Below are 24,656 nucleotides of genomic sequence, written 5' to 3' on the forward strand. Positions count from 1 at the left end.
CAATCTGGGTTACACAGTATCCAGCATAAACCATGTATGTAAATATGTCTCCATATTATCAGAAACTGTCTGCAATAAAACGCACAGCGGTTCGTGGTCACGTGTATGGAAACTGGATTGCTAGCAAATGTTAAGTTATACTCACACAGTCATCTGTAATGTATTTTCTTTATTAGGCGTTCATTACAAAGTAAAACAGCCCCTTATGTGGAAAGAATGTCTAACCGTCTGTGTGTGACGTAGTTTCGGCGCTTATGCATTGGACATATTCTTTTTAATGTGATATTGCAAACTTTCACTGAAAGCCTTTGGGAAATTCTAGTTCTGGTTAAAATCGAACAAAAGCAACAGATGCCTTACTTGAAGACCGACAGGCGTTTCTGTACTCATCTCGAAGATAACTGGCTCCTAACTCTTTAAGTATTCATGGGGACAAAAAATGCGTCAAACTTAAGCTTTAGGAGAAAAATGAAACAAATTATATGTCTAGTAAACTATTTCTATACAATTTTCGGATTTCAAGGTAGTTAAGCTTCTTTTCTTTTTGCTGTCATCTGTGAACATGAGGACTGACAGTGATAATTTCATGTTGGAGGTCCTTGCACAAATTTGATAGATATCATAAGTGAAGAGTTGCATCTTCTTGGATATAATGCCGTGTAAGACAACCGACATTTCGGAGGCACATGTCACTTCCCTCTTCAGGGTCGAAGAATAAGCCAAGCAAGAAACAAGCGTGATGCTCCGCATGCCACCTGCTTTCATACTGAATTCTTGCTTAGCTTATTCAATCCTGAAGATGGAGGCGATATGTTCCTCCGAAACGGTTTATTTTCAACAGGCTACACGGCATTATATATATCAGAAGATAGAACTCTTCAAAACAACAGTTGTGAGAACCTCAAACCCTACAAATATAATACCACTTGGTCTGTATCGCTATCAGTGCCTCCATTATTGGAAGAGGCAGCACATTTATCTGAAACGTCGCTAAAGATATGCCAGACTACACGGCGGCACATCCACGAAAGCAGGACTCTGCATAGTGAGAACCTCAGGTCTCGCACATTTAAAGTTCACTGTGGAAGATTTTCACAGAGTTGTTAGCAAGTCTTGATTTTCAGCCATATTAATCCATAATAAAGTCCACTTCACTCAAGACCGTAAATGGCTTTTTTCATATATTTGATGTTATGTAAACTATATAAACAGACCTGAAGTAGGCTTAATGAACTGCAAAGGACTCTGTTAGGAATTTGGTATATTACATTAATGAGTATAAACTTTCCAATCATATTTTGAAAAACAAAACTGGTTTATTATATGAAAGACACTGTAGGATGTTATCAGATAATCTTGAAACTTGGTTATGATCATTATGACATCATTTTTAATTATGCGCCATCATTGTGATCTCATGAATTTCAGAAATGAGAATGGCGCTGGCATCCATGAAAGTATGGACCAGAACTTATGTGTAATGAATGACATTCTGCATGCAAATATATGCTTAAGTAGATTCATTCTCTCTTTTGGTTCAAGTTTATTGAATTAGATTGTGGGAGTTCCTCAACTGTTGATTTTGTATAGCTTCAAAGAAGAAATGGTACAGTCATTGTGAGTGCTGGATGAGGAATTATGTGAGAGGAAGGAGTTGTGGTCTTCTATAAGATATCCCAGCATATTCATCCAGTGACAGAGCGAAATTATGAATAACGTCAGTCACATCCAGTCTGTGATTTAAGTTTATTCCTACCACCTCCTTAATACATGACACATGCATTAGCTATGTATCATCCTGCTCTATGGAGTAGCTCATTAATTACAAATGTGTCTGCTGCAGAACATACATATTGACATGTTACATATTGTAAAGAAGGTTTTAATCTTGTTTCCTTTATATTTTGTACATTTAAGATAACTTCATGAAAGTAACTCTTGGTTTGTTTCTCTGTGTTTCAGGTGCTGAAATGCACCCATGATGATGTATCTGTCCTGATGAGTAGCCCATTGAATAGCTGCTGCTGCTGCTGCTGCTGCTGCTGCCAGACACAACCCTGTAGCAGCCATTGCAGCACCAGGACTCAAATCCAGTGCAGATTGTTGTTTACGTTGTGGTTACTGTGATTGAAAGCCTTTCCTTGACACCATTGCCATCATCAGGAGGTGCTGAAGCAACAATTTTTTATTTTTGTAAAAGAGCCATTTTACATTGTTAAATATGGACCCAGATGGTGGTGTTGGAGGGGGATCCTCCATGAAACTGCCTCATTCACATTCAACCCCTGCAGGGGTGGATGGGGGTACCAGAACTCCTCCAACCACACCGAAGAAGGGTGGAAAGATGCTTGCAGTACGTGTTCAGATGTTAGATGATTCTGTCACCATGTTTCAAGTACAGGTAAGTGAAATCTTGGATATTCTATTGTAGCCGAAATAGGTCCTTGGTTTGGAGTTAGGATCCCCACCACAGTATCAGACCCTGTCAAGCTGTAGTCAAATTCAGCTTTATAGTCAGCCAATGAGCAGTGTCTGTTTTTCCAGCCCCAAGATTGCGTCCAGATTGACACATCAGTCAGAGATTGAATATTTGTTTTTTGAATCTAGAAGACCTGAAATAAAAGGAGTAATTTCAAGAGATGTGTGTAGTGGAAGCCATCAAAATAGATCAGCGGCACTCAGAATCTCATTATGACCTATAACCATCGGCCATCATAGTAACCAGTCTAAATTACAAATAATTCTCAGCAAACACCATGTAAATCCGATGAGCAGTTAGTCCAGTGCATGTGGTTACTAAATTGTGCACTGAAATATACTGCATGTTAACTTGTATGAAACCATGCTTTTGTGCTGTGTCAGGTGAAAGTGCTTATTGGTGCACAAGTACAAATGAACATCATATCTTCGACTTAAGATTAGTATTCACTATCTTCACAATGTCTGAAGATACCATTCTTAGGAACCATTAATCTTGTTCTTTGAAGTAACGACAGTGTAATACTACAGAATATAATGGATATTTTTAAGGCAATTTCATTCTTTCATGGCATTTGATTGTTGATGTTGGTCCTGGTTTTGTTGTGTGTTTGTGTGTGCATGTGACTGTATGTCACTGTGTAGAATTTTGCTGCATTTCTGTTGTTTTGGGGGTATTTGTTGCTTCCTTGTTCAAGGCAAAATGACTCTCACATGGCCTTTGTTGTTGTAGTACATATCCATCATTCATGTATACAAAGTTTCTTGATCATTCCAACCTGTTACACACACACACACACAACACAAACACTGACAGAGATTGGCTCTTGTAGGCATTAATCTTTTTTTTAGTCCCCCCCATTGGCTATCATAGAGTTTGATCTGCGAGTGAGCCTTATTGGTCAGCTGGGTGGGAACTTTCATTAATGATAAAAATAATATTTAAATGTTCAAAATTTTAAAAATACTCTTCTTGGAAAGAGATAAGTTTGTTTTTGCAGTGATGGCATTAACATGTTTTTGACAGAACAGTCAGTGGGATGCACGATACAAAAGGTTGAGAAATACTAGGCTCACACTCTGCAAGGGCAATGGTATAACCATTTCACTCTGAAGATGGAAGCAGCAAGGATATCTGAAACATCAACAGTGCTGCCAAAAGTAATGTAGGTCCTGTATTTTACGAAATTGAATTTCTGTAAGCATGCCTTCACCATTGGTATGGTGCTTGTTAGTTTTCTAAGGGAATTTATGTTGTAGGTTTTGATATCACTCATACTACTACTACATATTAACCTTCATTATAAATAACCAAGAACGTTTTCAGACCAATTCGGATGTACACAGTGTTAACATGAGAAACAAGCACCATCTCCATAGACCGGTTGCTAACCTGACATGTTTTCAGAAAATCCCTTGTTATTCTGGCATTAATATTTTCAACAAAGTACCATCTAGTCTCAAAAGTCTAATGAATGAAAAGATGCATTTTAAATTAGCACTGAAACGATACTTAAATACACACTCATTCTGCTCTGTTGATGAATTCCTACTGTCTAAGAATGACTCATCCTTTTAAAAGGTTAAGTACATAGCATAAGTTGACAGTATTGACTTATATAGTGGATGTATTTTTGTTGTTGTGTCTCAGTTGTACTGTATTTATGGCTTTTGTATTTATATGACTTGTTCCATGTCCTACAGTCATTCTGACTTACTTTGGATCTACAGAATGTAATGTGTGTATGTATGATGTGTTTGTAATATATTGCCATATGTATGTCACATGTCGAGTTAAAATGGCTTACCTAGCTATTGCACCAAAATAATAAATCTGGTTGAAGTTCTCTTTTCTGCATTTCTTAAAAATATTAGCTCAGTAATTGTTTATATGGATCATTCCATTTGAGTTTAATATTATCGAAAATAACGTGGCATTCCCCAAAGAATTTGTGGATTGAAAGTGTAAGAGGTGCTTGAAATAGTAATGAATTGTGAAAAGTACTATAATGAAATTTCTGGTTGTACAGATATTTAAATAAGTTTTTACTGAGTGCATAGCATGAAGCAAAATTTTAGATAGTAGTAAAAAGAATAAAGTTGTCCTTTTGATATGCATATAAAAGGATCATAGTGTATATGTTTTTCTTTTGTTATAAGAGACTGTGTGTACATTTGTCTCAAAATTAACATGGATGACAAATTGAAATTTGCTTACCACTAGAAAATCAATGATCACTGTTCGAGCCAAATAGCTGATCATTCCACAGCTGGATAGTTGTGGTGTTCTCTGTGGGTCACTATATTCTTATTACTACACATTTGTCATTCCAGTTTTATTACCTTAAGAGCTGAGGTAGCATAGTCGGTATAGCGACTGGCTACAGGCTGGATGACTGAGGGGTTGGAGTTTGAGTCCTGGTAGGGTCAAGAATTTTCTCTTCTCCAAATCGTCCAGACTGGCTCTGGGGTCCACCCAACCTATCCAATGGGTACCAGGGGCTCTTTACACTGGCGTAAAGCAGCCGGGGCGTGCAGCTGACCACTCACCTCCAGCTAGTGTTGAGGTCAAGAAAATGTGGATCTGTACATCCACTCCCCCATACACCTTCATGGTGTAGTGCTTAACTCGTTGAGCACAGGGACAACTTTACCTTTTACATTGCTAATCCTGTGAGAAAAGGGAGGCTTAGGAGAAGAATTCCATGCCTCAGTATATTTGTGTTTCACCTCTTTGCCAATCTTAATGTAATGAATTAAATAGAAGCTGTGTTCCAATTATGATCACCAGTGACACATTTCTAGTTTCTGTTTATCCAGATTAATCATCCCGATAGTCATGAAAACTTTCAAGGCATGATTTGTACTGGAGCCATTGATACAGGTTCCTGACATTTTTTAACATATTAACAGAAGCTTAAGCATGCTTTTTGCTAAAATGAAAATGAAGTACTGTCTTGTAAAAACAGATTTTATTTTACAATTTAATTGGTGAACCACTATACGTGAGAGGTGGGACAGCTCATTCGGTATAGTGACTTAGTGACTAGGCTACGGGCTTGACAACCCAGGATTTTTGTTTCGATTCCCAGTAAGGACGAGAGATTGTCTATTCCCTGTAACTTCCAGACTGACTCTGGGGCCTCCATTCGGCCTTCTGTAAAGTGGGGACCAGGGGCTGTTTCCCCAGGAGTAAAGCGGCAGGTGCATGAAGCTGACCACTCGACTCTATTCAGTACAAAGGTTGCGAATGGTGGAGCTGTGTCTTGACTGTTGAATATGTTGTTACAGTGGTAATGCCTAGTTATTTAAGCTTAGGGATAACTTCATCTTTGCCAGTACCACTATACTTAAACTTGTATTATTCGATATATTTAGAGAATATACTGGATGACTTTCAGTGGAAATTTTCTTAACAGAGGTGCCACACAAATTGAAATTGAGTATGTTTATAAATTGTAATTATATGTTGGTGGATTTTTTTCTCAAATTGATTGCTGAGATGTATAAAATTTAATTTGTAAGTTAGATGTTCTGACCTTCATTGCTGGGTATTTGTAGTTGCTAAAACCACATATAGTGTCACAAAAGAATAATACTGCATTTGATTTGTTTGACCAGCTCTTCAGGTATAAAAGCTTCGTTCATTAATTTGATGTTAGTATCCCTCTAGGCCATGGGATAGTTGTTGAATTCTGATCTACACTTTCTTGTTGTGCCAAGTGCCACTATATAGACAACATTTGGCAACTCATGGTCATTCTGTTCTTCAGCGTTTCTTCAGTTTGCCCCACATGTACATGGACATGCTTTATCTCCCACTCATATGAATGTTGATGGAGTTTCTTCATTATTTGAATAGTAGATATTAGCTGTGTCGTCTCTTTGAAACTTTTTAAACTGTTTATAAGATTTTGTTTTTAATTCCATTCCAGGAAACAAGATAACAACAAAGTAGAAATTTATATCTAGTAATAGCTTTAAACAAAAACATGTAACAAAGGTAAAGTTGTCCTTGTTTTTAATTAATTAAGCACTATGCCATGAAGATGTATGGTGAGTGAAGGTATAGCTCCACCATTCTTGACCTCAGCACTTGGTGGACGTGAGTGGTCAATTTCACGCTCCGGTCGCTTTACCTGCGGGAAAGAGCCCCCGACGGGACAATGGATAATGTCCAAAAAGTCAGTAATTGTAGTGGTAGCATGTTTTGTTCTCTGTAATCTCTTTATGTCATCTCCATAATATTTGCAACACAAGACAAACATCAGACTCTGAACCTATTGAGAGAAAATACGGGAGCCTGAAGTGATCTGATAACCGATAACTGTTAGTGTCATAGTGAATACACCATTTTTTAAAAACTGATTTATTTGGGATGTGTTTAAGACTCTGTCATCCGTCTGTTCTTTGGTGTGTGCTTATAGAAAAAATCAGCATTCTCATAACCATTGAGGTTGCCTAATGTCCTGGGTGATTCCGCTCACTTGACTCTGTAGCACTGTGTTATAGTTATTTGAAAGGTTGGATGCCGAAGTGTGGCTTCTTTTCATTATCTTTTCATATGAAAAGAAAACCAACAAAGCTCACGGCTGCCAGAAGAAGTGCTTAGTGTTATGCTGAGTTCTCAGAATATTTGGCTCAGAAAACAGCAATGAGCTGTTTTTCTCTACAAACAACTGATTGTGTTTGAGAAATATCGGGGATAGAAAATAGGATTACTTCGTTGTCTTGAGCCAGGATAGCTCAGTCGGTATAGCGACGGGGTTTGATCTGGACGACCGGGGTTTGATTTCCGGCAGGGGTAACACAGTTTCCCCTACCCCACCCAGGCTCTTATCTAATGTGTTCCGTGGTATTTTTTCCGGGGGTAAAGCGGCCGAGTCGTAAAGCCGAGAGCTCACTTTTATTTAGTGCCGAGGTCAAGAATCGTGGAACTATACCTGCACGCCACCATACATCTTAATGGCGTGGTGCTTAATTAATTAAGCCTGGGGACAAGGTTAGCTTTGCTTTTGACTGTGTTATTGTTACAATGGGCTGAATACATTGTAGCTAAAATTCAGTAAGACACATGTGCAGTGATACTAGCATTGATGGCTTCTCGAGTTTGCAGATTCGATTCTCACAGTGCTAGGCAAGGTTGTCGATAATAGTTGATGTTCAAATAACGGGCTCTTACTTAAGTGAATGAATATAATAAATTAGGGATGGCGGAAAATAAGGTGTTGAGGTAAATGTTTATACCCAAGAGCGAAAATAACAGGTGAATGGAAAACAACGTACAATGAGAAGCTTCATAATTTGTACTCTTCGCGAGGATGAAATGGTCTGGACATTTAGCACGCGTGGGAGAAATGAGAAATGCGCATAAACTGAAGTCGGAAATCCAGATGTGATGGGTCATAGATGGGGAGGATGATTGTGAACTGAATGTTAGACAGATAGTTTCGAACTGGATTGAAATGGCTCAGAATTAGTCTAATCACGGATTCGGCAGTAATGAATCTTCGTATTCATTTCTGAAAGACTGCTGTTCAGGTGAGACTTTACAGTCATGTATGGTAGTGTGTTTTCAAAACCGCCGCCACCCGATTGTCAATGAATTGGTTTGGTGTGAACAACCGTGGGGCCTGACAGTGAGTTTGGGCCCCACCCTCCTGTCGCTGGGGTCGGTGCAGACATTTTGTATCGACCCACTGGAGGAAGTTTTCGGGGTTGAAGTGAGAACGGGGGTGGCGGCGGCGGTGGCGGTAGTGGTGGAGGGGGGAGGATGGATGGCATTACTCTGGCTATGGCAGGTCAGGTCAAAGAGTAGGAAAGGTCAACCACCTGGCGCCCGTACCACGTGTTCAGGTATTACATCACCAGGCTCCCTTAAATGTGTGGGAGGAAGCCGGTGAATGGGTGAGATGTGTATTCCTTTACTTTTATGGAAATTTATCTGTTACTTTCCTCACATATAGCTATTTTGAGCCTCGGGTTTTAGGGTTCCAGAGGAAAGTATTATTTACAGATTTGTTCTCTTGTTGGAATTGATCACTGTATTATATTATACTTAAAGTTCCCAGAAGAAATGAGATGGGTTGCAACTTAACGGGTTGTTTTACGAGATAAATGAATACACCCTATCGACTTTCCGTTGTTTAACTTGTTACCTCAATTCAGAAGATAGACACTTGTTAAAGATTATCTTAGGATTGTTTGTAGTGAAGAAGGTAATATATTTGATGAATATGTAAGTTTAATGGTGACTGCATTGAGTTTTCCTTTCTCATTCTGTCCATACTTTTTCTGGGGCCAGTTCAGCTTCTGTCGAGTGGTTACCTTTGGGTATTTTCGCGGGAGTTAAGCATTCGGAGCATGAAGGTTGACCACTCGCACCTAGTTAAAATTTCTTACTGAAACTGAATGCCCATTACCATGTTCGCAAGAGTCCGCCACTGCATCTATCCTGAACCAGATGAATCCAGGTCACATCCTGTTCCTTTCATCAACGTCTAGGTCTGCTGTATGGTCTCATACCTTAATTTTTCCTAGAATTCTGTATACATTTTTGAGCTGCCGTTTCTACCACATGCCCTACCCACCTCATACCTGATTTGAAGGATCCAGTAATATTTTATGAAAAGAACAAATTGCATTTTTAACTTTCCATTTTGCTGTTTTCACTACCTTCCTCTCCGGTACAAACATTGCCCTTAGTACCCTGCTGCTATGAAACCAAATAAAACAAAACATCGGATAAAATTACATTTTTGTGTATTTTAAGCTTTTCAGTTTTAGATACGAAACGGGAGTACAGAGTACGTGTATATCTGAATCCCACGTTACGTGTAAAATGTAAAAAATGTAAACTTGTTCCTGTGCTTAACTAATTAAGCACTACGCCATGAAGGTGTATGGGGGAGTGGATGTATAGATCCACAATTTCTTGGCCCCAGCACTAGCTGGAGGTGAGTGGTCAGCATCACGCCCCTGCCGCTTTACCTCTGGGGAAAAACTCTCCAATACCAATTGGGTAAGAGGTTGGGTGGGCCTTAGAACCGGTCTGGACAACGTGGAGAAAAGAAAATTCTTGACCCTACCGGTACTCGAACTCCGACCCCTGGGTCGTCCAGCACGTAGTCTGTTGCTATACCGACTAGTGTATACAGTATGTCTGTATATAAATTCTTTATGCGTTTTTCCCTGAATGAAAATTTAAGTGAACGAAAGCGCCAGTAGAGGTGTACTACCGCCCATTCAAAAGCTAATGTGACCCTGTTGTCGGGAAAAATTAAAAGTTTGCTATCCAAGGTACGAAAACTGAGTTAGGCTTATGCGGGTTAGGGCTTACCAGACCAGCGAATTTTCGAAATTCACACGTACCAGCCTCGTTTATTGTCTGTCTAAAACATCTTAGAGGCTATCTCATGTGTTCGACGATATGTCCGGCATTGTGTTCCTCACATGTTGAATGTAGGGTCCGGTAATTAGTAGTGACGAAACGATCTCCGATAATGACTCAACCTCGAAGACGGTTTAGTCTCAGTATACTGTGTTGTATGAAAGAGTAGATGGCCGTTGCTGTTGAAGTGCTGGTAATGTTTTCATGTGGATATGTGAAATGTGAATTGCCTTATAAAGATTTGGATTATATTTCGTTTCGAAAGAGACGCATAGACCATGTCAGTCTGAACAGTAAAGGTATCAGTGGACAGAGAGTGCCAGTCGACTGATTATAAATAAACCTACAGAAAATGAGATCGAATGAGTTGCCGGTCGAGTACTTCCAAATACTGGCAATACTTGGCCTTGTTTCAAACAAAACGAGCCCTACTCAGTTGAGTTTCAAACAAAAATGCAGAAACTTACCGATAAAAGCACTGCTGCTTGTCTGATATAAGGTTTAGCAGCATAACCCACAACTGTGGGAGCATGCAGAATTCTCAATATCAGAATAGAATGAATAGAGAAACATGGTATAGGTTTTTGTACCTTCACGCCGGTTACAGTTCAGATTGTGGTCGAGTGTAGTATTTTTTGTGGATCCCAGTATTTCTTAATAACATGCTTCTAAATCTTCAGGGTCTAGTTGATCCTGAAGATGGGTGTAGCGCTTTCCGCCGAAATGTCTGGACCCACCTTCGAGATCACATTGTGCGACCGTGAAGATGGGAGACAGTGTGTTTCTCTGAAGCATTGGTGTCCGTCTACAAGAGTTCGAAAGCTCGCTACCAGAAGACCACAGTTTGTTGGATATATGGGTTCAGATTTAAAGAGAATTTGCTGTTTCGCCAGAGATATCCCACGAGAGTTCAAAAGGTCGAGAATAGTAGAAAGCGTAGAACAAATTAATCATGAAAAGAGAGAGGAGCTGAAAGTACGTAGTTTGATACCCCCACAAGCAGTACCTGAAAAATGGATGGACAGCGGATATATTTACTCCACCCCATGACTGATGATGAGGCACATATTCAACAACTGTCTGCAAATATTCCTGTTTTCGCCTTCAAATTTGTCGCCCCTCACATTCCACAAACACAAACTCCAGGAATAACACAGAAACAGGTGAAACGCCCTTGGAATCATTCAGATCAGAATGTGTGTGATTATTTAGACAGTAAATAAAAATGTCCCTTTGGTTTCATGTATTCTGTGAATTTCTAGATAAGAATGCAGGATTTGAGGTTTTCACAGCAGTGGTTATGAAGTTTATACCTTCTGAGATAAAGCGTCGCGTAGTCCGTCGAAAGTCAACAGACATTTCGGAGGAACATCTTGCCTCCATATTCAGGGTATATTAAGGAAGAATCTAGTATGACGCTTTGTTTGCTGCCTGCTGCATGGTGGTTTCTTGTTTGGCTCAGACTTCAACCCTGAAGATGGAGGCAGCACGTTCCTCCAAAACGTCGCTTGGCTTGGACTGCGCGTCATTATATACCAAGAAATATGTCTTTTCCTGAATAAAAGAATTATCTTGTACTTGTGATGTGGCATTGTCTTTCAATTCTCAGTTAAATTCTGTGAGAATTTCCAGTATCAGGAGAGAAATACACGTAGTATTCTTTTTTCACTCATCTGCAGTTTCCAAAAGAAATGTAAATTTCCATAACATGTGGCAGTGAAAAACTGTAAGGAAGGAAAGGAGTAATATGCCCGATTTATCAAAAGGTTATGGTTGTATTCATCATAGTTATCATTCTTTATGATCTCATTCGTGATCATCCCAAAATTCTCACGAATGCTGACGTAGGCCTGCATTTACAGTTTGTAGTCTAAGAAATCCAACTTTATTTCCTCTCCCAAATTGTGTCTACATACTTCTTGCGCTACATTCTCTAATACGGATTGTTTGTATGTTGAGGTTGAGAGATGAGGGACCTTCCCTTGTGACGCACAACTCTGTCCCTCTACCTATTTTAAATCTGTGAAGCACCGAGACATCGCGTCGTAAAATTCCCCTTGCAGCTAATGCAACCGTGAACTGAACCTCCTTTCATGTCCACATGGCGAGATGAAGTGCTAAAGCCCGCAGAGGGCTAACTTTTTTTTTTTTTTGCTGGTTGTTATTCTGCTGCTGACAGGAATTGGGATGGGGAAGTCAGTAGAATCATTGGCTTTTGGCGCGTATATACCGGCTCCGTTGCCCAACTGAGGCTCCGGGTGTAAATCCTGAGCACGGAGATTACTGAGCTGACCGCTCTTCTCCTTGGAGTACCGAGGTTAAGGCTGGGGCCACACGGGCGCACAAAATGTGTCCGTTGTAACGAACGTCTTGACGTCCGTTTTAGAAATAAACAAGAGAGGCAAATGCTACGCTTTCTTCTGGCTCCATTGCAGACAAAATACTACGCACCGCATTCTGCAGCTGTGTGGTGTCCTCACCAACGTACGTCATAAAGTACGTTCGTTACAACGGACAAATTTTGTGCTGTCGTGTGGCCCCAGCCTAAGTGTGCAACTCTCGCTGCCTACATGGCGTGATGTTCAAGCAGTTTACTGTAATATTTTAAGATTATGTTACCATGGCTTCTCTTATCATTCGATGGCCCCTTGTATACATACTTTTTTATTATTCTGATGAACCTTAGAAAGTATTCCTACCCTACTTGTGATCAAATTTCGGTTCTAATAATCAAACACGTCGTCAACCCAAGTATCCTACTTTAATGGCGTATTTTAGTTGTGCTTTTCTCCTTCAATTGCACTCTCTTCCCTACTTTAGTCCCTCCACCTGCGTAATCGGTGTTACATTGTCAGAGTGATGTGTTCACAGTAAGATCTGAGGCTCCACAGCGGTTGAGATTCATATTCAGGTCACCTTGGTGAGTGAACACGAGCATTTCTTTTCTTTTATTTTTTGGGGTTATTTTACGACTCCGTCCGTATATAGACTATATAAAGTCGACCGGAGGGAAGATGATGGAGGCCGTGAGCTTCTTCGAAACATTGGTACCAAGAAGAAGCAGTAGTTTCCGTTGCCTGCAACCATTTAAATTCACAAGGCCATTGTTATCCTGCCTTGCGGCGGTAAATAATGGAGAAGTGCTCGGCGGGAATGTACAGAATGTCCATCGTTATTTTGTAATAGATAAGCAGTTTCGTTAGTTCATAACAGTTTATTTTAAGAAATGAACGTCCCTTGCTGGTGCTACTTTTTAAGTGTTATTCATACGGCTTCATAGGAGCACGGTAACGATCGGGCTTCCTGCAGGGAAGGGGGCTCTTGAGTATCCGAGAGACTGGTAGCATCTCAGGAAAAACCTCATCCCACGAACTTTGTGTTCCCACTCCTTGCCGTTTTTGTGCAACGTAGTCGATATATTAATGTTCACCCGTCTTCGTCTCTGTTTATACGTGTGTAACACTACATGTTTTTGCCTAACTGGCCATCATCAGGTGTTTAAGATGCTGGGTTGAAGGAACCTGCTGCTCTGCTATTACGCTCTTCTGATTTTCGCTTTTTATGTGAATGCATTAGAATATTCTAGGTTATATTAGGTTATTATGCCGTTATGCACGAGTCTGATGTATCTGTATTAATGTCTTATTTATAAGATACATATTATGTATACTGACTCAGAATTTTTGATGTTACGTTTTTGTTCGTTTATACCATGAAGCTTAACATGTTTAGTTTATTAATTTCGTCTTTGAAGTAGACACTGCATTAACTGAAATAGGCCTGTGTGTTTCATGTAAGGGCACGCGGTAGCATAGTTGCCGGAAGGTCACGGGTTCGAGTCCCGATGAGGTCATTGGATTTTTCAATTGACCTAAGCCTTCCAGCCGCACTGTGGCCTTGGGGTCAACTCTGCCTCTAACAGAAATGAGTACCAGGAATCTTCCTGGCTGGTAAATGGCGGCCGGCTCGTAAGGCTGATCTCACTGCCATCTGTGAGCCGATTGTCCAGAAAATGTGGGAGCCTCAACGTGTCACAACTATATGGGCCTCCACGGCCTGTTACAGGGGTAACTATACCTTTGCCTTTAATGTGTTTCAAGTATCTTTCTCACAAATCCAGTTTCCTACATAAACTCTTACCTGGCTCTCGCCAGCTGTTCTACTGTTTTGTAGAGTGTTATCTCCTGGGATGTGACGCCGTGAACTTCTGCAGGACTACACGGCGTTACATCGCAGACGATAGTTGTCTTCATAGTTACCGATGCGAGAACCTTTAAATCCAATACAGTGTAGTTTGTTAAACGCGTGTAAGTCAGGAGTGTAACTTATGTTGACTCCTGTACAGTCCAGCTGTGATCCTCCAAAGGTTTCTAACTTAACATGGCTTCCTCGGAACTTCGTTAACGCAAACTTTGTACATGAATCACGTCGTGGGAAACTTCACGGCCTCCCTTTCTAATCTCCTCCTCGTCTGCAATTGTTCAAATATATCCTTAAGCCATGTACTTCTATTGGCGTAGCGACTAAGGATTATGTTCACATCACCTAGGATAGGCAATTTCCTAGAATATTTCCAACCGACGTTTTGGAGGAACATGTCGGGAATAAGCCTGCTTCATGCTGCTGGTTTCTTACTTGGCCTATTCTTCATCCTTGAAGCTGAAGCGGAGGCATCATGTTTCTCCGTAACGTCGACTGACTTTTCAACGAACTACACGAGGTTATGAAGAAAGCAGTCTTCTGGGATTTGGCACCGTGTATATGTGGTGTTAACCGACGTTTCGGAGGAACGTATCGCCCCCNGTTATGTCCCAGAAGACAGAACTCTTCAACAGGCCTGCTAATTTCGAAAAGACAATTCAGTAACACTAAACCATGCAACCCGTTGCATTTTCTAACGCTGTCTCATAATCTCATGTTTCCCGCAAAGCACGGAACTTCAGTTTGGGGAAGTAACAGTGCTTCCGAGCCAACTTATAATCATACTGCTGTCCAACGTTACCTCGCCCTAACGGAAATACAACTTGCCATAACTGAGTGCAACAGTGAACTAAGTCTGTAAAGTTGTATTCCAATACAATTTGAGATGCCCCTTTTTATATTGCTATTTATCTTACCTCATGGCCTTGATGATCACTTATTGCAGATGCAAACATGCAAAGCATGTATAGCTATTCATGATACAGGCATCGCGCTGCATAGAGCCAGATTTTTTTGTTGGATTTCATTATACTCGTATATTCATAATATCAAATATGTTTCATATAGAACTTGCACCTTGTCCATGTCGTCCAGACCGGCTCTGGGGTCCACCCAGCCTCCTATACAATGGGTGCCGTGGGCTCTTTCCCCGGGGGTAAAGAGGCCGGGGCGTGAACCTGACCACACCTCCAACTAGACCTGAGGTGAAAAAAAAACATGGATCTATACATCCACTCCCCCCTACGTCTTTATGGCATAGTGGTTAATTAGTTAATCTCAGGGACAGCTTTACCTTTTAGAGCTTGCACCTCTTTATCAGGATTATATTGGATGCGGCATATTAATTTTTGTAAAATGAACGGTATTTTTAAAAGCTGTTACAGGCCGAACTGCACCAGAGAAAATCCCTTTTTACATTCTAACCCAGAATCGTGCCCAACTCATCTCACTTCTGTTTCATCACAAGTTATCACAGTAGAAGAGAACAAAAATAGAAACTTACGTGTACTAGTAATATTTCTTATTTGGTTGCTAACATAAGTCCGCCTAGATGACAAAACTTGTTTTATTTAGCTACCACATCATCACAGGACACTACCAACGGAAAAAGTGGACTTCATGGCAGGTATTAACGTATTTCTTTCATTTCGCAGGCAACGCCAAATAGTGTCAATGGTTGGTACAATACTACATCGAAGACATAAATATCGTAAAAGGAAACGGAATAGTTTGGATGCTAATGAAGACGCTGTCTACAAATAAACGCAGAGAAAATTAAGTTCATATCTCACCGGAGTGCAGGATAGAATCATAAGAATAAAGATAGCGAAACTTTGGAAATTTGGCGAAGTTGAAGTATTTGAGAACGACAGCAATAAATGAAATCTCCTTCATGAAAAGGTTATAGGAAGGAATAAATTCGGGAACTGTATGCTGTAATTCAGGTCAGACTGTTATATATACTTTTTTCTTACCTAAAACATAAAAATGAAAATATAGAAAACTTTAATTTTCCCCATTGTTTTCTGTGGGTGTCGAATTTGGTATCTCAACTTAGAGGAGGACGTAGTTAAGGATGCTTGCGAGCGGGTTACTGAAGAAAGTATCAGGACCTAAGAGGAAGTGACGGAGGCCCTGAAAATTGCGCTTGCTTCGTAATTTCAACTCTTCAGCACATTACTTGATTGATGAAACAAAGGAGGTTGAAGTGGGTGTAGCACCATGGAATGGATGAGAAGTGTATACAAAATTTTATTTGGAAACCTTGAAGGAAGTAGCCCACACGGCAGACCTAGATGTAGGTGTAAGGATAATATTTTCTTTAAAGGAATGGGGTATGAGGGTCGTAACTTGGCGATGGGCCTTCGGGTTCCATTATATATTTCTTGATCAGCTGAGAGATACCCAGCTTCCTATCGCTGGGTTATCATCGGTCCGCATCAACTACACATACTTATTCAAGTCTTACATGGAGGGAGTCTGGCGGATGACAGTGGCTTTTATGAAGGCGATTGGTCCTTCAGTGTTAATTGAAACCTATTATTCTATGCCGTTTCGCTTTACAGGCTGGACACGCACGCCCAGTCTTTGCCATTCCTCTCTTGCGTCATCATATGATTAGTGGCCTCTGGCAAAGTAACCAATTGAAAGGAACTTCATATTATCTCTCATATTATCCTTGTTTTGATCTGTCTTGTTGTAACAAAGAAGCAACATAAACGGTTTTTAATAATAGTTCCTAACTTGTACCGTACTTTAATTCGTGGACCTCAAAATTCTCATTCCAATGGCACCCTACCAACTGCATGAACTTCCTGTCTCTTTATTTAATCATCTCCTCAGCTATATTAACGATCTTGTCTTCTCCCGCATTTCAGTAAATGTTTCTTTTTGGTCCAGTGATGTATATGAAGTTAAGCATCATAAAAGTTATCATTTCTACAACTAATATTTTGTTTCTGTTTCTTCATGTTCGTATTTTAGTACTGGTTTAACAAATGTTTTGTGCAGTTTTAATTATCTGCCCCTGCGCCTCATTTTGTCTGTAAATTATTCCACTTACACATGCAAATGTTTGTCTTTTGTATTCCGAATCTCCCCCGACATGTGGGCGTTTTAATTAAATTTTAAAATTCGCTTGCTTCTTCAACTGGCTCATTGATTTCATCTTACGAGTTTTGTCCCTTGGAAGGCTTCTCGTTTCCCTATAATTAATATAAATCGTTATATCATATTCAGCAGTTATTGACTTGAGCAAATTAATTTTTTTGTATAAATTATATTCTGCCTCTGTCCAGCTGCGTACACAGTGTCATGCATTTCTTATACACTGCGATTTCATTTAATTTTCATTTGTTCTGTTCCCTTACCTTACGCACGTTTATACACCGAATGACTGATTCACGCAATCAGCAAATTGCCTTATGATATGAAGCGTGGAGTTGAGGTCATGAGTATAAAACAGATGCTAACCGCACTACGACGTACGTCAATGAGGTGACAGTATATTAGCTACGAACGAGGTTCAGAAGTGTTCGGGTTTGGATGCAATAGTTTGAACCCCTTCATCCAAGAACCAGTAAGGGACTGATTCTTTGCACGACCTGCACAACGGACAGTGGCGATTATGTGGAAAAATAAAGAAAATTCTGTAGATTGAGGTGGTGTATTTGGTTTGTCAATAATAAAGCATGTCACTTTACAAAAAATTGTTGCTCATGACTTTCAGTACGACCCTCGTATTATGAACATCATAACATGTAAGATCTGAGATTTTCACGGCGGTGACTATGACGAAAGCAGTCTTCTGGGATGTGGCGCCATGTAGATGTTGTGTTAACCGATGTTTCTGAGGAACCTATCGCCTCCATCTTCATGATAGAAGAAAAAAGTCTATTTGCACCTGCTCACGCTGGTTTCTCGCGCGCAGATTTTCTTTTTTTCTTCTACCCTGAAGATGGAGGCGATAGGTTCGTCCGAAACTTCGGTTAACACAACATCTACACGGCGCAACATTCCAGAAGACTGCTTTCTTCATCATAACATGTAATCTTCACCGTATATTATTAGCCGACTTTCCTTATTTTGAACAAATGAAAGTAGACTTACGCGATCTCTATTCTGTCTGTGTATCCCTCCCCATCTAGTTTTGAATGCCTGAACCAGTCTTTATGAAACTTGGTATGTATATCANTTCGGTTAACACAACATCTACACGGCGCAACATTCCAGAAGACTGCTTTCTTCATCATAACATGTAATCTTCACCGTATATTATTAGCCGACTTTCCTTATTTTGAACAAATGAAAGTAGACTTACGCGATCTCTATTCTGTCTGTGTATCCCTCCCCATCTAGTTTTGAATGCCTGAACCAGTCTTTATGAAACTTGGTATGTATATCATGTGTGTACACGAGGAATTCATACAAAATTGTAATTTGAAATCTCGCTGGGAAAAGATTACTTAGGAGATCTAGGTGTGCGACGGAGGATGTTATTAAAATGACCCTTTAAGAAGTGAAGTGTAAGAGTGGAGTAATGTCATGTGACCGTAGATTCCAGTGTCGAGCTACGCGTATTGTGTACCCAGTAACAAACCGAAGAGGCCGGTAATTTCTTTACCAGCTGAGTGATTATCACTTTCTCTTGGAATGATTCTGCTCCATGGATTTAGTTATTATTAGTCTGTGAACTTTGGACCAAATCAACTCTAGGCGGTAATAGTGAGAAACTACTTCAAATACATTTAGCCAAAATTCTTTCAACCAGAGGGAGAAACCGGCTGGGAGACTGATGCAGTATTCGCACGTTGTGTTGAAATGTTCCAGCCTTAACTCAGAACGCTTCCTTATGTTCTATATCGAATGGGAAAAAGCACACTTACAGTAGAACAGTTAGCAATGCAAGCGTTCATGCGTTCTCTATGGTAGATAAGTGTTACTAGAAAGTGATGTTAGGCCTGTGTAGGCCACACCGACGTGTTTCACTGAAATCACGTTAAAACAATTGTTCAGTGATATGTAAACACAGATAAAAACTGAAAGTTGGTGTCCAGGGTACGTGGACACACACGGGTAAGCAGATAAGCTTCTGCGTGTTTGGCGAAACACACATAAATAGCAAACAGATTCTTAACCTTATGTATAAAGGAGGAGGGGTAACCAGTGAACGCCCCCTGATCGATGGCGTGCCCTGATCCTGTGGAACTAGCAGGGGGTTGCTTTTATTCCTAATTATTCGATATCTAGGATGTAATTTAGTTGTTGGGGATAGTAAGAGGTACTGGGAAGAATTTCGACATAGGTATTTTCCTTCAAATGTTTCAGTGTGAGGCTGGCTAACCATTTATAAAATCTGGTGTTTCATGTATGTACATAATAATCTTTTGTGCCGATTCTGACTCCTCCAGACATCTTCATGTCGTGGTGCAAGGACAATTTTGACCGACTCGGATTACGTTATATATACGTATTTTCCTGATATAACACCAGAATCTGGGACCATCGCTGTGATTTTAATATATAGAAAAGTTCCAAACAGAATTTGTAGATGTAAGTTTTGAAGTTTTCACGGCGTTGACTATGAAGAAAGTCGTCTTCTGGGATCTGGCACCATGTATTCTTGGTTTTAACCGACGTTTCGGAGGAACATATCGCCTCAATCTTCAGGGTAGTAGAGTTGCGTGCGAATACAGATAGCTGTAGCTGTAAGTTCTACTACCCTGAAGATGGAGGCGATATGTTCCTCCGAAACGTCGGTTAAAACCAAGAATACATGGTGCCAGATCCCAGAAGACGACTTTCTTCATAGTCAACGCNGAATTTGTAGATGTTTACTATATATCTCCGCATACCATTCCAGATTTCTAGCTCCACTAGTTCATTACTTACCGCCTTCAAACGAAAGGTTAAATGCTGATTTTGCTCACTCGCCGTGTTGTTTTACATTCTGCAAAAAGACGACCTCCACAAAAGTCGCCCATACCCCAAAAGTTTGCAAGGCTGTCATGTTGCAAACGTAACACGATTGTCAAATCATACAGTATACACTTTAAAAGGTGAACTCAGCAGGATGAAGCATAAATGGAATGCTGTCATCCATGCTGACGAATTTACTGCGATAAGCTCAGGTGTTTTAAGTATTTTTTGGAAGAAGCTCAACAAATATTTGTGCTCTTCCTTAAAATTGGATTTTAAATTAATATTTAAATACACGTAGACTAATAAATCGAATTTGGAGGACACCTATTCATTTATTATCCAGAATAAGAGACTGTCTTTGCATGTGTTCTGAAAGCTGTTAGCGATGGTTCGGATCCCTGATAATCTTGGGATGTGTTCTGAAGACCGTTGTTGTTTGTTGAATATAGAACTTGTACGTAGTGGGTATAGCCTGTATGCCATTTTTTCAGCATACTTGTACATACATAAATATGTATGTAGGTGTCCCTGTAGTGCATGCTATTTCTGTCCTATTTTAAACCAGATTCGGACGTGTCCACAAATTCTGGTAGAACTTCCAGTATCAAATGTAACGAAAATTCGTTAGGCGGTTCTCGAGAAGAAGAATCATGTGTACAGACAGACGGAGCGTATTTAATAGGCTCGCTACAGGGATACGAGTACCGCTGAAAAGTGTAAAGGCTAGGCGTCTTCTAGTGGCAGTGATGTTCATAGCAGGAGTAGATGGCCTACAGAGATGCAGGGTAGCTGCAGATGTATTGAATAAACAGTCGTGGACAGCCGAGAATGGGTTGTACTCCAGCTTGGGGGTTGGACATGGGGCTAACAAGTCCTTACCATAAAAAAATGTTATTACGAAATGTCACAAAGGGCTTCTGATTTGGGAATGACAGTAACAAACCCAAATTTGATTCAGGATGAAATTAAGGGCAGATTGCATTTGGGTAATGCTTGCTACCATGCGGTCCAGAAACTTTTGTCTTCTCGCCTGCTGCTCTAAAACTTAAAAATTAGAATATAAAATAGTATAATTTGCGTGTGGTTCTGTATGGATGTGAAACTTGGTTCCTGACATTACGGGAGGAACCCTAGGCTGAGGGTGTTCGAGAACAGGGTAGTCAGGAGAATGTTCGGACCGAAGAGGGATGACGTGATAGGAGGTTGGAGAAAACTGCATAAAGGGGAACTTCGTAACTTGTACTCTTCGCCTTGTATAAGTAGGATGATCAAGTGAAGGAAGATGAGATGGAGAGGCAATGTAGCACACATGGAAGAAAAGAGGAACGCATATAGGATACTGGTGGGAAAGCCAGATGGAAAAAGACCACCAGGAAGACCTAGACATCGGGGGAAAATAATACGAGAATTAAGATGGATCTTAGGGAGATAGGTTGGGGAGATATGGACTGGATCGATCTGGCTTAGAATAAAGACTAGTTGAGGGCCCTTGTGAACACGATAATGAACCTTCTCGTTGCGTAAAATGTTGGGGAATTCTTGATAGCTCCGCAACTGGCGGCTTCTCAAGAAGAGCTCGACTCCATGTAATTAGGTAGTTAGCAAGTGCGGTGAATATCCGTCATTTGGTTAAAAGCTAATGGGAGTGGACAGACACAGGAACATGATACCGCAAATCTTTCTATAAGAAATAAGGAAAAGAGGATTAAAATACGTAGTATCTTATAGTTTCACAACTGAGTTAAAACTATTAACATGGGCAGTTGTTTCTTCATTACAAAATATCTGTATTATAACTGTATTTTGTCGGCTAGATTACGCTACACTCTTCTTTACATAAAGCTTTGACAGAGAAACCAAGCCCTTCTTGATAAGCCAATAGCCGCCTAACTAGTCAGGAAATTCGCCGCCTTTTATGGAACCCAGAGGCTCTTTATAGTGTTTACAAGATCGCGTCACTGAGGCACATGAATCTATTCCGCGCCCTCTCATCGTGTTTACTTAAGGCCCATCGTAATATCCTCAGATTTTCCCCGACGTGTCACAGATCTCTCTTTCAGTGTTTTTTCCCCCCCATCAGAATTTAAAATACTGGTTTAGCGTGTTCTAAACGAAATGTTGCAAAAACTCACCTCTTCGCAATATGTGCCCCTCTTTCTATCCATATATAACTACTTCAAAACCGCCTAATTTATTTTAATAGAATTTGACATTGGAGATAAAATATTCTGCATAAACAACAGTAGGAGCGAGGGTTGTAATTACATTTTTCTGGCTATTCAACAAGGTTGTTTAACTTATTTTTAACAGTTACTTTTGATATTCGTAACTCATTTTAATTGTCCTAACTATTTTAAATCCCTTTATGATACTGTAGTGATCAGCTGTGCTCAGACAACATATGTAAAACAGTTCCTTTAAAGAGCTGCTGGTCTATGCCAATGGTGTGAATCTGCTGGAAGATTACATAGACACCCTAAAGAAAGGCACAGAAAATTTTATTGAGGCTAGTAAAGAAGATGGTCTAGAAGTAAACACAGATGAAACTAAGTATGTGTTGCTGTCTCGTCACCAGAATGCAGGGCAAAATCATTACATAAAGATAGGTAACAGATGTTTTGAAAATGTGGCACAGTTCAGATATTTGGAAACGACAGTAACAAATCAGAATTTTATTTAGGAGGAAATTAAGAGGAGATCGAATTCAGGTAATGCTTGCTGCCATTAAGTCCAGAACCTTTTGTCTCTCGTCTGCTGCTTAAAAGCTTAAACGTTAGAATATAGAAAAGTATAATTTTGCCTGTGGTTCTGTATGGATGTGAAACTTGGTTCCTGACATTACGGGAGGAACCCTAGGCTGAGGGTGTTTGAGAACAGGGTGTTGAGGAGAATGTTCGGACCGAAGAGGAATGAAGTGATAGGAGGTTGGAGAAAACTGCATAATGGGGAGCTTCGTAACTTGTACCCATCGCCTACTATAATTAGAATGATCAAATGAAGAAGTGTGAGATGGACAGGCCATGTAGCACGCATGGGAGAAAAGAGAAATGCATATATGTTATTGGTGGGAACGCCAGAAGGAACGAGGCCACCACGAAGACATAGACATGGAAGGGGGGGGGACCATAATACGGGAATTAAGATGGATCTTAGAGAGATAGGTTGGGGTGGTATGGACTGGATTGGTTTGGCTTTGGATAGGGACCAGTAGAGGGCTCTTGTGAACACGGTAATGAACCTTCGGGTTCTTGAGTAGGGGCACAACAAGCTGCTTCTCAAGAAGGGCTCAGGTCCATATAGTTACTTCCGTTAAAGTGTTGGCTGTGCTTTCTGATGATGACTAATAATGGCTCAAACATCTAGTGACAAAATATCTACTCATTCCTGTTAAACTTGAAGGACTTGTGCTACTTATTTTTTGTATTAAGAGGCGTGACTGTTCAAGGGTTTTCTTATAAAAATAAATTAGGATGAGGAATGAAGTATTAATGGCGTGTTTTAGGACAGTATTGCGGCATTGACCGTAAGGGGCAGGAAATCCCGAAATATCGCTCTTTAAACCCTTTCTCATAATACATTCAAGATTATACAGTATGCTGCAATGTCGAAATTTGTAATCGTATTGTTGCAATATGATAGCGACGTATAGAATGTGTCTGGTGACCACCGTGTGAGACGCTTACGTATGACAGCAGGCTTTCGACGTTATTTGTTTACACTTCGGTAGTTCCGTCCACAAAGCTGGTAGTGCATTTTATTGTTAAATATGCGTAACCCTCATCTTTGAGGCTGTTATAATCTCTGCTGAGCCACTCAATTCTGTAGATTCCTATTTTCGACCGTGTGTGTGTTGGCAAGTTGCTGCGGGCGATCGGTTACTCGCCTGTACTCTCAGCGGCACTTTACCTTTAGGAGTATAAATACATCCATGTTATTGCGAAACCCGATTTAATGATCAGAATATATTTCACAAAAATGTATTTCTCTATCAAATTGTTCCATTAATGACCTTTATACGATTAACTGTATTTCTGTTTAGTACATATTGCCCAAGGCCGGATATACCAGGACTCAGTGCCGCAGGTGCTACAGGGCTCGGCTTATGTTATAATAAAATAGGAGTACACTTGGTCGTCGACTTACGACCGACTTCCATTCTGACTGACAGGTCGTAAGTCCATCTGGTCGTATGTTGGCCATATATTTATTAACAGTATTTTTTAATCTTTTTAATCTTTGTATCATCTTTATAATTTATTTTTAAAAAACTTCTACATTTTAATTATCTTATTTTTTTATTTTTTTGTGGTCGTAAGTGCTGCCTGTCGTAAGTCGACGACCATGTGTATTTAAAATGTTTTGTTTGAATCCCTATTTTCTTCGTATGCTGTGTGCATTAAGATAACTTGCGAGCCTCTGCGTGTCTATAGCAATTAGAAGAGCAGTAAGCAATTACTTTGTGAACCCGTCATTGATATTGTGCCTATTTTATGATTGCAGCGTTACTAGAGTCCGCTAATACAGCTAAGTTCATGCATTGCACATTTAGTGTATTCATGTATGAATTTCTGGTCCCAGTTTCGAAGTTGTACACTTTTATGGATGAGTGGTTGTTGGTGATTTGAAGAAAACGAGCGACTGAGGTTATGTACAGCGAGCTGGAAGG

At 40.2% G+C, this 24,656-nt stretch overlaps 1 protein-coding gene across 5 annotated transcripts in view; it reads left to right on the forward strand.

Moving 5' to 3' along the window:
- LOC111866818 (FERM, ARHGEF and pleckstrin domain-containing protein 2) overlaps nt 1-24,656 on the forward strand; it is a 169,863-nt gene that overhangs the window by 23,327 nt on the left and 121,880 nt on the right. For all 5 annotated transcript variants that reach the window (XM_033752420.1, XM_023856107.2, XM_023856109.2 and 2 more), the window contains exon 2: nt 1,963-2,401. In XM_033752420.1, the coding sequence (XP_033608311.1) occupies nt 2,222-2,401 (180 nt within the window). In that variant the 5' untranslated portion in view covers nt 1,963-2,221. The remainder of the gene's footprint in view (nt 1-1,962; nt 2,402-24,656) is intronic.

Source organism: Cryptotermes secundus, unplaced genomic scaffold, assembly GCF_002891405.2.
Source record: "Cryptotermes secundus unplaced genomic scaffold, Csec_1.0 scaffold446, whole genome shotgun sequence".
Taxonomy (NCBI): Eukaryota; Metazoa; Arthropoda; class Insecta; order Blattodea; family Kalotermitidae; genus Cryptotermes; species Cryptotermes secundus.